Consider the following 15,031-nt stretch of genomic DNA (forward strand, 5'->3'; position numbering starts at 1 on the left):
CTCCAGCCCCAGACCTTTTGTTCTTTGTTTGCAGGCGGTGAGGTACATGTGTTGCAGTTTAGCCCACGCCTCCCTCACCTAAATGGATAATTGTATCGAAATTATACTGGCAGGCCCAGCTCTAGAATGCTGTACGAGACGGACGGACAGCAGGGGGGCAGGCAGGCTGGGGGTTCAGCCTGCTGCGGCCTCAGTGGAGTTTGTCAGAAATGCAGGCACACTTTGGGTTGTGCCATGTTAAAGGAAAAAAGGGGGGTTAGTTGCCAGGAGTCACAGCCACCAGTGTTAATAAATTACTCTGTGTGGTTAAAACTGAACACACCCTCCACCAGTTTCCTCCCTCCACCTAACTGACCATACTCCTGGAAATAGAGTGACTCAACAATTACCACCACAAACCCCTATCCGTTGCCTTTTAAATCCACGTCTTTTCTCTCTTTTCCCTCTCTGTTCTTTCCAAGCCAGGCAATATTTGGAGCGAGAATGATTTACACATATTTTTCCAGGCAGCTCCCTGTTTCTTGTCTCTCTTAACGGCCCGTGAACTATCGGTGAGGTAAGATTTGTGAGTTGTTAACATGTTGAGAGATAAAAAGCTCTTGACAGTGAGTAGTGGTTTCAGTGATACAGTTGAAACTGGAGGCGTTACATTAACTCATCCGAACAGTGAAATATGCGTGTGAGGGATTGAGTCGCCCCTTTGATCATGTTTCCACCGACGTGACAATGATCTAATTTCTAATTGTGATTACTGCTTGTGTAACACCGAACCCCACGACAACCCGACCCACCCGGGCCTCCTAGAACATGTTTGTTTTTTTCCTCATTCATTGTAGGGAAGTTGAGGCAAGTTCAAAGCACAAACACATATGGACACAAATGAATCCATGCTTGTGAGTAGTGGAAGAAAGGCCTTGTGTTGGGGGGGGGGAGATTAAAGGATGTTTGATGAAATTGAAACCATTCGGTCTCATATGAAATTAAGCTGAACAAAGAGAGAGACAGAGAAAGAGTTCTCCGTTGTAAATAAGTGTGGGCAGCAGGACAAGCAGTGAGGAAGTCAGTTCTGTCTAGACTTTGAGACCTAGGGCAAGGGCAAATGCCATAGGGAGGTTAGGGTTAAAGATAGTGCCAGGATGTGGGTGAGGTTTAGGTTAAGTATGTAAATACGTTAAAAGTTAATAGTAAGGCTAGGAGAGGGTTTGGCTGAGAGCCAGAAGGGTTCATGGTCAAGGTTAACATTAGTATTGGTCAAAACAATACCACATTTTAATTGCAATTTGTTAATTTCATTGTGCAATTCTTTAAAAAGATCAACTTTAATATTGCAGATTGTGGCTTCTATCAATGTAATTGTCTGCATCATTTCCAATCTCTCATATATAATATTTGAAATATATATATTTTTAAAATATATTTTCCTTCTTTATTATTGTCCACTAACCCTACTAACCTGGGGTGGCAGGTAGCCTAGTGGTTAGAGCGTTGGACTAGTAACCAAAAGGTTGCAAGATCAAATCCCTGAGCTAACAAGGAAAATATTTGTCATTCTGCCCCTGAACAAGGCAGTTAACCCACTGTTCCTAGACCATCATTGAAAATAAAAATGTGTTCTTAACTGAATTGCCCAGTTAAATAAAGGTTTTTCTTTAAACTCCCCTTATTGGAGTGATCAAACAATAATTAGGCTTATACATACTACATACATTTCACAGAAAATATATTTTACATTAGTTATCTTTTTGTTTGTTTTAGTCCCAGTCTTCAGATTCCCTCCAATCTATCTCTGAAGACCATCCAGTTTTAATTTCTAGCTGCCATACACTTTCCCACTGTGCTGTGATGTTTCACAAAAATTCTGAACCTTTCTATTCTCATAGTTCCTACAGATTGTAAATTAAAGATAAATAACTTTGCTTGGTGTATTAGATTATTGATCGATTGACTATGATTTATCAAATCACCCAGCAGTGCTATATGGAGAGTTGGCTCCAAGTAAATGTTGAATTTTTCTGAACCTGCCAAAAACAAGCTACATATGGGTAGTACCAAAACAAGTGATCTAATGATTCTGTCTCTTTACAGCAAAATCTGCCGAGCTGGGATGGTTGTATCCCCCATATATATAACATTCTATTGGTTGCAATAATTTTTTATAATTTAAATTGAAAAACTCTTACGTTTTGAATCCGGCATCGTTTTGTGAATCAGTTCGTAAACCATGTGCCATGGAATCGTTACTCGAGGTCGACCGATTATGGTTTTTCAATGCCGAAACCGATTATTGGAGGACCCAAAAAAGCCGATACCGATTAATCTGACAATTTGTTTTATGTATTTATTTGAAATAATGACAATTACAACAATACTGAATGAACACTTATTTTAACTTAATATCAATCAATAAAATCAATTTAGCCTCAAATAAATAATGAAACATGTTCAATTTGGTTTAAATAATGCAAAAACAAAGTGCTGAAGAAGAAAGTAAAAGTGCAATATGTGCCATGTAAGAAAGCTAACGTTTAAGTTCCTTGCTCAGAACATGAGAACATATGAAAGCTGGTGGTTCCTTTTAACATGAGTCTTCAATATTCCCAGGTAAGAAGTTTTAGGTTGTAGTTATTATAGGAGTTATAGGACTATTTCTCTCTATACCATTTGTATTTCATTAACCTTTGACTATTGGATGTTCTTATAGGCACTTTAGTATTGCCAGTGTAACAGTATAGCTTCCGTCCCTCTCCTCGCTCTTACCTGGGCTCGAACCAGGAACACAACGACAACAGCCACCCAAGAAGCAGCATTACCCATGCAGAGCAAGGGAAACAACTACTCCAAGTCTCAGAGCGAGTGACGTTTGAAACGCTATTAGTGCACACCCCGCTAACTAGCTAGCCAATTCACATCGATTACAAGAGCCTAATCTCGGGAGTTGATAGGCTTGAAGTCATAAACAGCTGCTGGCAAATGCACGAAAGTGCTGTTTGAATGAATGCTTACAAGCCTGCTGGTGCCTGCCATCGCTCAGTCAGACTGCTCTATCAAATCATAGACTTAGTTATAACATGATGACACACAGAAATACGAGCCTTCGGTCATTAATATGGTCGAATCCGGAAACTATCATCTTGAAAACAAGACGTTTATTCTTTCAGTGAAATACGGAACCGTTCCGTATTTTATCTAACGGGTGGCATCCATAAGTCTAAATATTCCTGTTACATTGCACAACCTTCAATGTTATGTCATAATTACGTAAAATTCTGGCAAATTAGGTGGCCCAAACTGTTGCATATACACTGACTCTGCGTGCAATGAACGCAAGAGAAGTGACACAATTTCACCTGGTTAATATTGCCTGCTAACCTGGATTTCTTTTAGCTAAATATGCAGGTTTAAAAATATATACTTCTGTGTATTGATTTTAAGAAAGGCATTGATGTTTATGGTTAGGTACACATTGGAGCAACGATACGCACCGCCTCAATTATATGCAACGCAGGATACGCTAGATAAACTAGTAATTTCATCAACCATGTGTAGTTAAATAGTGATTATGATTGATTGATTTGATTGATTTTTATAAGATAAGTTTAATGCTAGCTAGCAATTTACCTTGGCTTACTGCATTCATGTAACAGGCAGTCTCCTCGTGGAGTGCAATGAGAGGCAGGTGGTTAGAGCGTTGGACTAGTTAACTGTAAGGTTGCAAGATTGAATCCCCCCGAGCTGACAAGGTAAAATTCTGTCATTCTGCCCCTGAGCGAGGCAGTTAACCCACCGTTCCTAGGCCATCATTGAAAACAAGAATGTGTTCTTAACTGACTTGCCTAGTTCAATAAAGATTAAATAAAGGTGTAAAAAAATAATAATAATAAATAATCGGCCAAATCGGTGTCCAAAAATACCGATTTCAGATTGTTATGAAAACTTGAAATCGGCCCTAGTTAATCGGCCATTCCGATTAATCGGTCGACCTCTAAACGGTACATCGAAAATCTCCTCCCAACTATTTTGCAACCTGTATTGTGCAACTGTCATTTTTTGAGTCTTTAAATTAAACTGGTATACTTTTTTATTTATCACAATTTTCTTTAGCCAATTTTGGTCTTTAATGCAGAGCCTCTTTCCACTTGCCTCCTCTCTCTTTGTGGTAATGCATAATATTTGTTGAAATATTTGTTCTGTCTTTTCTGGTGGATTAAATTGAAATTGCAACCAGCTTTCTATTGCTTGTTTTAAAAATGGCGATGTTTTGGAGATTATTTCATTTTCAAGTAACCGAAAGTGAGAGGTTGTAATCTGAATGAAGGGGAAAAGGCAATTTTTTAACCCTGGGTGAACCATTCTTACTAATCTACTAGAGAACCAGTTCGGATTTAAGTATATTTTTTTGTATGATTGAAGCCTTTAGAGAGAGTTCCAATGCTTTAATATTTAATCATTTCTGCCCTCCAAATTCATATTCATCATAAAAACAGGCTCATTTAATTTTGTTTGCCTTGCCTTTCCAAATAAAGTGGAATATTTTTTGCTCATATAATTAAAAAAAAACAAGTAGTTAAGTGTAGGCGGGGCCATGAGTAAATAAACGGATATGACAAAATAATGAATCATGGTGATTTTTCCACAAATAGATCGGTGTTGTCCTTTCCATGGTAGCACAATCTTATTTTATTTGGCTAACTTTCTATTAAAATGTATTGTAGTGAGATCATTTCTTTCTTTCAGAATATGAATGCCGAGTATGTCCACTTCACCGTCGGACCATTTAATTGATAAATACTGCACGATAATGTAAAAGTTACTTCTTTTTTTTTTAGATCCAGTACAATACGTAATATGGTGCACTTATCATTGTGCGACCATAAATATGCTCTCTGTACCAAAGACACCCTTACACTCTTATCTGTTTTCATTTAATGTTAGTGAAAACAGCTCAGAACAGATGCTGTCCAGATCCATAATAATTCTACTTACAAGTGTAGCGTTTCAGCTTAAAGTCAACATTACTCCAATATAACCCCTCACTTTGAGACCCCTGTCCCCCAATCTCTAACCAGTGGGCCTTAAGCCTCCCCCACACACCCCAGGCACTGGGTGGCTAGCTAGGCCCTCTATGACCCAACAGAACCCTGCCAGCCTCTGCTTCTCTACTGTTAGATCCAAGGGTTTGATCCAAGGGTTTAATTAAACTGGAAGGATGCAAATTAGCCACCTTGACGGGGTCGCCACATTAAAGCAGCTTTCATCCAGATTTTCATGGTGGTTGACTCACTGGGGGCCTGGGCTGGGACCTTAACAGGCAGGATGCACCGGGGCCCGCCCCTTCTCCCCCTCCATGCCCCACCTCGCCCCTCAGCCAGGCACAACAGAGAAGAAAAGAAAAGGCACATTAGGTGGGTAATTTCCTATGGAGTCGCCATGCGCCTGCTGCTGCAAAATGCTTATAGCTCTATAAAAGATACCAGGAGACTTCTAATTAGCCTTTCCTCTCATGCTGTGTGGAGGGACGCTGACGACGCTTTCTAATTTGCCTGACTGCCGTCCTGCCTGCCTCTCTAACTCTCTGGTTTCAATTGACATGAGCCAGAACAGACACTCAGTCAGATGTGTCCTGCTGGAAATAGGTATCGGCACCTAAATACTGTATGTCAATTTCACGTTGAAAGAAACATGGCTCAATGAGATTTGTAATTGAGTCTTGATAATTGATGAACTTGAGAGTATTCAGACCCCTTACCTTTTCCACATTTTGTTACGGTACAGCCTTTTTCTAAAATGGATTCAATTGTTGTTGTTTTCTCCTCGTAAGTCTACGCAGAATACCCCATAAATGACAAAGCAGAAACAGGTTTTTAGAAATATTTGCCCATTTATAAAAAATGTAAATGTGAAATATTCAGACCCTTTACTCAGTACTTTGTCGAAGCACCTTTGATTACAGCCTCGAGTCTTCTTGGGTATGACGCTACAAGCTTGGCACACCTGTATTTGGGGAATTTCTCCCATTCTTCTCTACAGATCCTCTCAAGCTCTGTCAGGTTGGATGGGGAGCGTCGCTGTACAGCTATTTTCAGGTCTCTCTAGAGATATTCGATCGGGTTCAAGTTCGGGCTCTGGGTGGGCCACTAAAGGACATTCAGAGACTTGTCCCAAAGCCACTCCGGCATTGTCTTGGCCGTGTGCTTAGGGTCGTTGTCCTGTTGGAAGTTGAACCTTCACCCCTGTCTGAGGTCCTGAGTGCTATAAAGCAGGGAGGATCTCATCAAGGATCTCTCTGTGCTCCGTACATCTTTCCCTCGATCCTGACTAGTCCCTGCCTCTGAAAAACATCCCCACAGCATGATGCTGCCACCACCATGCTTCACAGTAAGGATGGTGCCAGGTTTCCTCCACACGTGACGCTTGGCATTCAGGCAAAAGAGTTCAATCTTGGTTTCATCAGACCAGAGAATCTTGTTTGTCATGGTCTGAGAGTCTTTAGATGCCTTTTGGCAAACTTCAAGCAGGCTGTCATGTGCTTTTTTACTGCGGAGTGGCTTTTATCTGGCCACTCCACCATAAAGGCCTGGTTGGTGGAGTGCTGCAGAGAGGGTTGTCCTTCTGGAAGGTTCTCCCATCTCCACAGAGGAACTCTAGAGCTCTGTCAGAGTGACCATCGAGTTCTTGGTCACCTCCCTGACCAAGGCCCTTCTCCCCCAATTGCTCAGTTTGGCCAGGTGGCCAGCTCTAGGAAGAGTCTTGGTGGTTCCAAACTTCTTCCATTTAAGAATGATAGAGTCCACTGTGTTTTTGAGGACCTTCAATGCTGCAGATATTTTTTGGTACACTTCCCCAGATCTGTGCCTCAACACAATCCTGTGTTGGAGCTCTACGGACAATTCCATCAACCTCATCAAATTTCAATCAGATTTATTTATAAAAGCCCTTCTTATATCAGCTGATGTCACAAAGTGCTGTACAGAAACCCAGCCTAAAATCCCAAACAGCAAGCAATGCAGGTGTAGAAGCACGGTGGCTAGGAAAAACTCCCTAGAAGGCCAGATCCTCGGAAGAAACCTAGAGAGGAACCAGGTTATGAGGGGTGGCCAGTCCTCTTCTGGCTGTGCTGGGTGGAGATTATAACAGAACATGGTCAGATGTTCAAATGTTCATAGATGACCAGCAGGGTCAAATAATAATAATCACAGTGGTTGTAGAGGGCTATGGAACCATGCTGGTCATTTATGAACATTTGAACATCTTGGCCATGTTCTGTTATAATCTCCACCCGGCACAGCCAGAAGAGGATTGGCCACCCCTCATAGCCACCGTGCTTCTACACTTGCATTGCTTGCTGTTTGGGGTTTTAGGCTGGGTTTCTGTACAGCACTTTGTGACATCAGCTGATATAAGAAGGGCTTTATAAATAAATCTGATTGAAATTTGATGAGGTTGATGGAATTGTCCGTAGAGCTCCAACACAGGATTGATGTAAGTGATGTAAGAAGGGCTATATAAATACATTTGATTTGATTAGAGGGTGCAACAGGTCAGCACCTCAGGAGTAAATGTCAGTTGGCTTTCATAGCTGATCATTCAGAGTATCTCTACTGCTCCTGCTGTCTCTAGAGAGTTGAAAACAGCAGGTCTGGGACAGGTAGCACACCCGGTGAATAAGACAGGGTTCCATAGCCGCAGGCAGAACTGTTGAAACTGGAGCAGCAGCACGACCAGGTGGACTGGGGACAACAAGCAGTCAGGTATTCCTGAGGCATGGTCCTAGGCCTCAGGTCCTCCGAGAGAGAGAAAGAAAGAAAGGGACAGAAAGAAAGAAAGAAAGAGAGAGAGAGGATTAGTGAGAGCATAATTAAATTCACACAGGACACCGGATAAGACAGGCGAAATACTCCAGATATAACAGACTGACCCAACCTCATGGCTTGGTATTTGCTCTGACATGTGCCGTCAACTGTGGGACCTTATGTAGACAGGTGTGTGCCTTTTCAAATCATGTCCAATCAATTGAATTTACCACAGGTGGACTTCAATCAAGTTGTAGTAACATCTCAAGGATGACCACGGGAAACAGGATGCACTTGAGCTCAATTTTGAGTCTCATAGCAAAGGGTCTGAATACTTATGTAAATAAGGTATGTTTTTTATGTTTAATTCATTTGCTCGAATTTCTATAAAGCATTTTTTGCTTTGTCATTCTATTGTGGTATTGTGTGTAGATTGATGAGGAACATTTTTATTTTGATCAATTTTAAAATAAGGCTGTAACGTAACAAAATGTGGAAAAAGTCCAGGGGTCTGAATACTTTCCGAATGCCCTGTACATCGAACAATAAGCTTTGTTATAATTCAAATCTGAACCTCAAATCTTCTGAACTTCTGAACTGCTTTTAATGTTCTTGACAAGTTCTATGACTATTTTCTAGTCTGTGAATTGCTTTGCTCAAGTTGAACTAATGTATATGTCATTCGGTTCCATATCACTGCTTAAATCTTATGAACTGTGAAAGGAAGGTAAAACATCTCTGCTTCATTTTCTCTTCATTAACATTATTGTTCTGGTAATAGTTCACCACCACCATGGTGTGTGGAATGGAACTGCCACTTAATACTCTATTCTTTCAATTTCTAAGATAAATTGAACGACTAACTGTTCCGTTATCTTCAAATGTCAGCTGTGCCGTCACTAATGAAAATCACTGTGAAACCATGTTTGTTTTGCATTCGATATGGGCCCATGTTCAGATGGAGAGTGCTTCATGAGACACAGTGGCACGTATGATTGAACACGGGTACCCGGTAGGAATGAAGAATGGGCCTTTTTGAGGGGTGACCCTTTAAAGTTCTCCCAGTAGGAAAGAATAATATGGGACCTTATAAACACTCCTTCCACATGAGGAGCGTTAGGGTAAGAGGAGCTTCAGGGCTGGGACTGGGGCTGCCCTCCTTTGCCCTCTCTCTCACCCAGACCTGCCGTTTCCACCTCCACCCTCACTGCCCCTCTGTGTGTGTTTCTGTGGGCCTGGACTGGAGCAGAGGAAAAGGGGTCCCCTGTCCTTCAGCCTAGCGCTACACCAGTCCAGCACCACTTTCCTTTCCACTGCTCCACTACACACAGGAGCCAGAGCTGGCACAGTCTGCCCAGCCGTAAGGTAAAGCCGTGCTTTTACCGTCAGTCATCACATCAGGTCATTCCACTGACCGCTGCCTGAAAGTATAACGTACTTTCTTGAACTGGATAATCTTTATCAACCAGTCACTTTTCCAACCAATAATTTAAACCGGTCACAGATTGCAATCATGTGTATTTAATGTATAAATAGAGTATCCGAAAAATGTCATATCCAATACATAGGAAATGGTCCAATGTTCTCCTAATAATGCTGCATAAGGGAAAACCTCTGTTCTGTCCCTCTGCACCTGTTTCGAGAGAACATCAGCACACAGAGAGTAAAGGAATGAGCCCTAGCTAAGACCTCTTTCAACAAGATAATGCCCCCCTAATTCCACCTCGGTGTTGCTGAATAGCCACCTCTCCCGTGCCAGTGGAACCGTTGCTACACCCAGGCTTACTCTCCCAGAACCCTGGGCCAATAGCAACAATGGGGGCTAGCAAAAAACACTTGGTGCTGGCTTTGGGCTCTCCTGACTCTCCTGTACCTCACTACACAGTGTTAAGCAGGGCGCGGCCCTCTGGCTGTCGTATGGCCCCCTGGACCAGAACACCAGGATTAAATCAGGACAAGGAACAGTATCCACACGCACATAAGCGCACACACACAAGCGCACACACACATGACTTTGACCCTTCATACCTGGTGACCTGAGGTTCCATCAGGCAACAGTGATGTTGGCATAAGACATGGCTAGGCAGAGCAGACATTGTGGACAATCAGCTTAGTACACAGACCAGAGAATCTTGTTTCTTACAGTCTGCGAGTCATTTAGGTGCCTTTTGGCAAACTCCAAGTGGTCTGTCGTGTGCCTTTTACTGAGGAGTGGCTTCCGTCTGGCCACTCTACCATAAAGGCCTGATTGGTTGAGTGCTGCAGGGATGATTGTCCTTCTGGAAGGTTCTCTCATCTCCACAGAGGAACTCTAGAATTCAAGGCACACTTAACCAGCATGACTACCACAGCATTCTGCAGAGATACGCAATCCCATCTGGTTTGCACTTAGTGGTACTATCATTTGTTTTTCAACAGGACAATGACCCAAAACCACCTCCAGGCTGTGTAAGGGCTATTTGACCAAGAAGGAGAGTGATTGAGTGCTGCATCAGATGACCTGGCCTCCACAATCACCTGACCTCAACCTAATTGAGATGGTTTGGGATGAGTTGGACCGCAGAGTGAAGGAAAAGCAGCCAACAAGGGCTCAGCATATGTGGGAACTCCTTCAAGACTTTTGGGAAAGCATTCCAGGTGAAGCTGGTTGAAAGAATGCCAAGAGTGTGCAAAGCTGTCATCAAGGGTGGCTACTTTGAAGAACACTTTTTTGGTTACTACATGATTCCATATGTGTTATTTCATAGTTTTGATATCTTCACTATTATTCTACAATGTAGAAAAGAGTAAAAATAGAGAAAAACCCTTGAATGAGTATGTGTCCAAAATTTTGACTGGTACTGTGTGTGTGTGTGTGTGTGTGTGTGTGTGTGTGTGTGTGTGTGTGTGTGTGTGTGTGTGTGTGTGTGTGTGTGTGTGTGTGTGTGTGTGTGTGTGTGTGTGTGTGTGCGGGCGGGCGGGCGGGCGTGTGTGTGTGTGAGCTCAGTCAGCAGTGGACTCAGGGTTAGAATAGGTTCTCTGTGCATTCCTGTGGGTCGGGCCCAAACAAAGCAGCACTTTCTTTCAGCCCTGTCCGTCTGCCTGTTTGCCTGCCTGTCTGACTGCCTGCTGACCTGCCTGCACAGTTTAGGTTAAAGGCAGCTAATTGGTTTCCAGCTCAGGGTTAAGTCAACACGCCGTCTTGTTTAAAACAGTGTGGAAACTTGAGAGAAGCAACAATAATATGGCACTGTTTGCTCACCCCTGCCTCACAGAGCCAGTTAGAATAATACCAGCGCTTTGCCTGCTTATCGTTCCCATAGAGTTGTAAAACTTCATACGCTCTGAAAGCCAAACACGCAGTCATTTTACACACCTCACAGTCCACTGATCTCCAAGCAGAATCATTCATCCTGCGTCACACAGAGGGGTCCTTGTTGGAGCTCAAAGCAAGGCAAATAAATCTGAGAGATCCTTCAGCAGTTTGCACTCATCCCTAGACCCCCGTGCCATTTACATGACGCCATTTTCAGACGTTAAGACTTGGGTTTTGCGTGAAATACCTCACATCACTGAAACGATAACTGACCGCTAGATTTATGTGGCAATATCTAAACGATACTTTGTGGTAATGGCAGGGGGTAGGAGAACTCCCTTTTCTTTAACCCATTGGTTTTATATTGCCTTTCTTTGCTCTGTAGCGTGAGAGTACATAATCTTTCTGCAATATTCCGTTTTTTTTAAAGACTACCTAAACCCTAACTTTTTTGCTTTGGTGTTTTTTTTAGATACTAGATTAATGCATCGTCTTTCACAGTCCTACGATCAGATTTATTCAGACTTCTCACTGGGCACAGACGTCAGTTCAACGTCTAGTTTGGATTTACATTTGGTTGACTTCAATGTGAAATCAACAAAAAATGTCACCATTTCGTTGGATTTAGGTAAAAAGTTGGGTTAAAATGAAACGGGTCGGATCGCTATGAAACAATCTTCATACTCCCTGCATGGGTGTGTGTGTGTGAGTGACAGAGGCTAACCCTCAGTCAATTACTTTTGTGTTTTTCAGATGACACGGCAGTGACCCAGACTGACGCTCCACCTGCCGTATTGGAACCCAACGCTGAGCTCACCCAGCCTGACCCTACAGGAGAGCCCTGGGGTGAGCAGCACACTGCTTCACTTCACTACATTATAATACTCCTACACGTTGTCATCTAAATGCTATTGACATCTGTGTTACCTAACCTCCATGATGTATTATCTCTGCAGTAAAGCCTCGGTTCAGCCAGCCCACTAAGATGCGGAGGCGGGTGCTGTACAAGCCGGTGGGCAGCTCGGTGAGGCTCAAGTGCCAGGCCACGGGCACCCCTCCCCCTGTCTTTACCTGGTGGAAAGACCAGACCCCTCTGCCACCCCCGCGCCAGGGCAAGCGCCCGCAGTGGACCCTCACCCTGAAGAACCTGCAGCCCCAGGACAGTGCCAAGTACACTTGCCACGTCTCTAACCCAGCAGGTCACATCAATGCCACCTACAAGCTGGATATCATCGGTAACACCACCGACACCACAACAAATAATTTTCCGTTTCCTCCATCACACTCCAATTTCATTTATACCCAGACCTCCCATATGTTGCCAAATTAATTGTGTTATTGTCATTATGATTCACATGCTTATAAACTCCTGTCCTTCTCCCTACAGAGCGCTCGCATTGCAAGCCTGTTCTGACCGGCACACACCCGGTCAACACCACCGTGGAGTATGGTGGCACCGCCTCCTTCCAGTGTAAGGTCCACAGTGACGTGAAGCCCGTGGTCCAGTGGCTGAAGAGGGTGGACCCAGGCACACAGGACCGCTATAACTCCACCCTGGAGGTCGGCGGGCAGCATTTTGTGGTTCTGCCCACAGGGGATGTGTGGTCCCGGCCTGACGGCTCCTACCTCAACAAGTTGGCTATTGTCAAGGCCCGCGATGAGGATGCTGGCATGTACATCTGCCTGGGAGCCAACACTATGGGCTACAGCTTTCGCAGTGCTTACCTTACTGTGCTGCCAGGTGAGTACAGCCATTCACGGGATGGGATGGAGGCTTACATCTGTAGAGCTGTCTCTCATATCACTGTGATTTGTCTCTCTGTCCAGACCCTCAGGTGGAGAACACAGTGACGCCTCCCCACCTGAGCTCCGGCCTGCCCTGGCCTCTGATCATCGGCATCCCTGCAGCAGCCCTCCTCATCGTAGGCACTATCGTACTCTGGCTGTGCCACAGCCGTCGGCTCCACAACACCCTGGCTCCCCGGCACATACCTGTAGTCCACAGAGACCACCACATCTCGGACAAAGAGCCCAGCACCACCACCCCCTGTAGTGCCCTGACTAGCCCTGACTACCCCAGCCAGAGACTGGTGGGCCTGGGAACCCCTGGCCTCAGTGGGCCCCCTAAGATCTACTCCAAGGTTTACACAGACATGCACACGCACACACACACACACGCCCATGTGGATGGTAAGGTCCATCAACACCAGCACTTCCACTACCAGTGCTAACCAGCCCCTTCTCATCCCACCCCATACCTACGGCCTTGTCTCCTAGCCACTGCTGCTATTCTGACCCAACAATGGACTATGAGCAAGGGACAATGAGCCGGGTAGATGGAACCAAGGAAAGGCTTGTAGTTCATATGATCTACACCTCCCATGATAAGCAGTGTTAACACACCATTCGGTGGCAGAAGCCCTACCAGGTTGGATCCTGGGATAGGCATGGACAAATGTTACTAAGCTGCCAGCTAATACCGCTTCATTGAGATGTCTCAGGGCAGGGAAACCCTCCCATGTTTGCTATTGAGTAATTTATGTTTTTTTAATATCAGACAACTAAGATTAAATGCAAATTGTATTTTAAAGGATGGAAAGGAATGGACAAATGATAGAATGTCTATATAAACAACAAAATGCAGGGCACTCAATTTAAAACATAAATATTTAGATGTGTGTTTGGATGCACGTAGCCCTGGAGAAATCATTCATTAGTTAATGGGAGAAGTGTCAGGGTTAGGTTCAATTTAGGTAAAGGACTTCCAATTTACACAAATTAGCGTTTCTAATAGAATTGACCCCAACCCTATGCAAAAAAAGAATTAACACTCATCTAAACATGTACCTGTGTCCAAACTTTCAAAGCATAAAGTAATATGAGGAACTTTTAAGCTTGTCTAAATTGGAAAATTCAAGATTTATAAGCTTTAAAAAAAAAAAATGTAACTTTGACAAATCAAAATCTAGCCAAGATGTTTACAATGTGTTCCGAGCTTTTATATTCTCCTAATAGAAACACAAACTGTGGTGTCCTCTGTTTTGAAATAGGTGGTATAATTTTTTTTTAAAGAGGTTTTGTAATGTGTGTGTTTCATGTAGGAAAGTACAACTCATCAGGGAAATTAGATGGATGGATGAATGGATGAGGTGAAAAAAAGTATATTTTTTATTCAGATATTGTATAATATGTATCCAACTGTGTCTGAAAAGTGCAGTAATACTATGATTTACTCTGTACAGTGTCTGTCAGATGCCAAGTTCTTTTGCAGCGCTATAGATGTGTATATTACTTACAATTCTTGTGAGGTATATTGTTGTATAAGGTAGGACAAGTATTGTACTGTACCTTTTGTCTAATGGTTTAAAAACTCACAAAAAAGCTATTTAGCTGTGTTTTTATCTTATTGTTCTATATTTATTTGTAACCTACATTATTCTTCTGTAGCTCAGTTGGTAGAACATGACACTTGTAACGTCAATGGGTTTGATTCTCGGGACTACCCATATGTAAAAATGTATGCACGCATGACTGTAAGTTGCTTTGGATAAAAGTGTCTTCTAAATGGCTTATATTCTTATTCCAGATTGGATTGACCTATGGGTAATTTAGACAAAAATATGACAAGTGTTGATTGTATTGTTAAGTTGAATTACAGATTCTACTGGCCTAGTTGTCTCATATTTTATTAAGAACCTGACCATATCTTTATATATTTCACTTTTTTATTTGTTGAAAAACATGGCAACCATTACAAAGATAATTTAACGAAGAGTCATTCACCCTACTCTCAAGTAGTCATAAATATAGTACCCAAGTGTTTTAAAATTGTCACGTTAATCTTGTGCAATTACTCTGAAACATTGCAAGATGCAAACTCACTCTGGTGCTCATGTAAATTTAGTACTGTACAATAATATTTTTGTAATAAAAATGGTTTCTATAC

General features: G+C 42.9%; 1 protein-coding gene across 4 annotated transcripts in view; it reads left to right on the top strand.

Annotated features, from left to right (window-relative positions):
* Positions 1-15,031, top strand: part of LOC112220696 (fibroblast growth factor receptor-like 1) — a 62,227-nt gene extending 47,196 nt beyond the window's left edge. For all 4 annotated transcript variants that reach the window (XM_024382536.2, XM_024382537.2, XM_024382534.2 and 1 more), the window contains 4 exons: positions 11,839-11,931; positions 12,042-12,320; positions 12,473-12,826; positions 12,913-15,031. In XM_024382536.2, coding sequence (XP_024238304.1) covers positions 11,839-11,931; positions 12,042-12,320; positions 12,473-12,826; positions 12,913-13,316 — 1,130 coding nt within the window. In that variant the 3' untranslated portion in view covers positions 13,317-15,031. The remainder of the gene's footprint in view (positions 1-11,838; positions 11,932-12,041; positions 12,321-12,472; positions 12,827-12,912) is intronic.

This window comes from Oncorhynchus tshawytscha, linkage group LG21, assembly GCF_018296145.1.
Source record: "Oncorhynchus tshawytscha isolate Ot180627B linkage group LG21, Otsh_v2.0, whole genome shotgun sequence".
Lineage (NCBI taxonomy): Eukaryota > Metazoa > Chordata > Actinopteri > Salmoniformes > Salmonidae > Oncorhynchus > Oncorhynchus tshawytscha.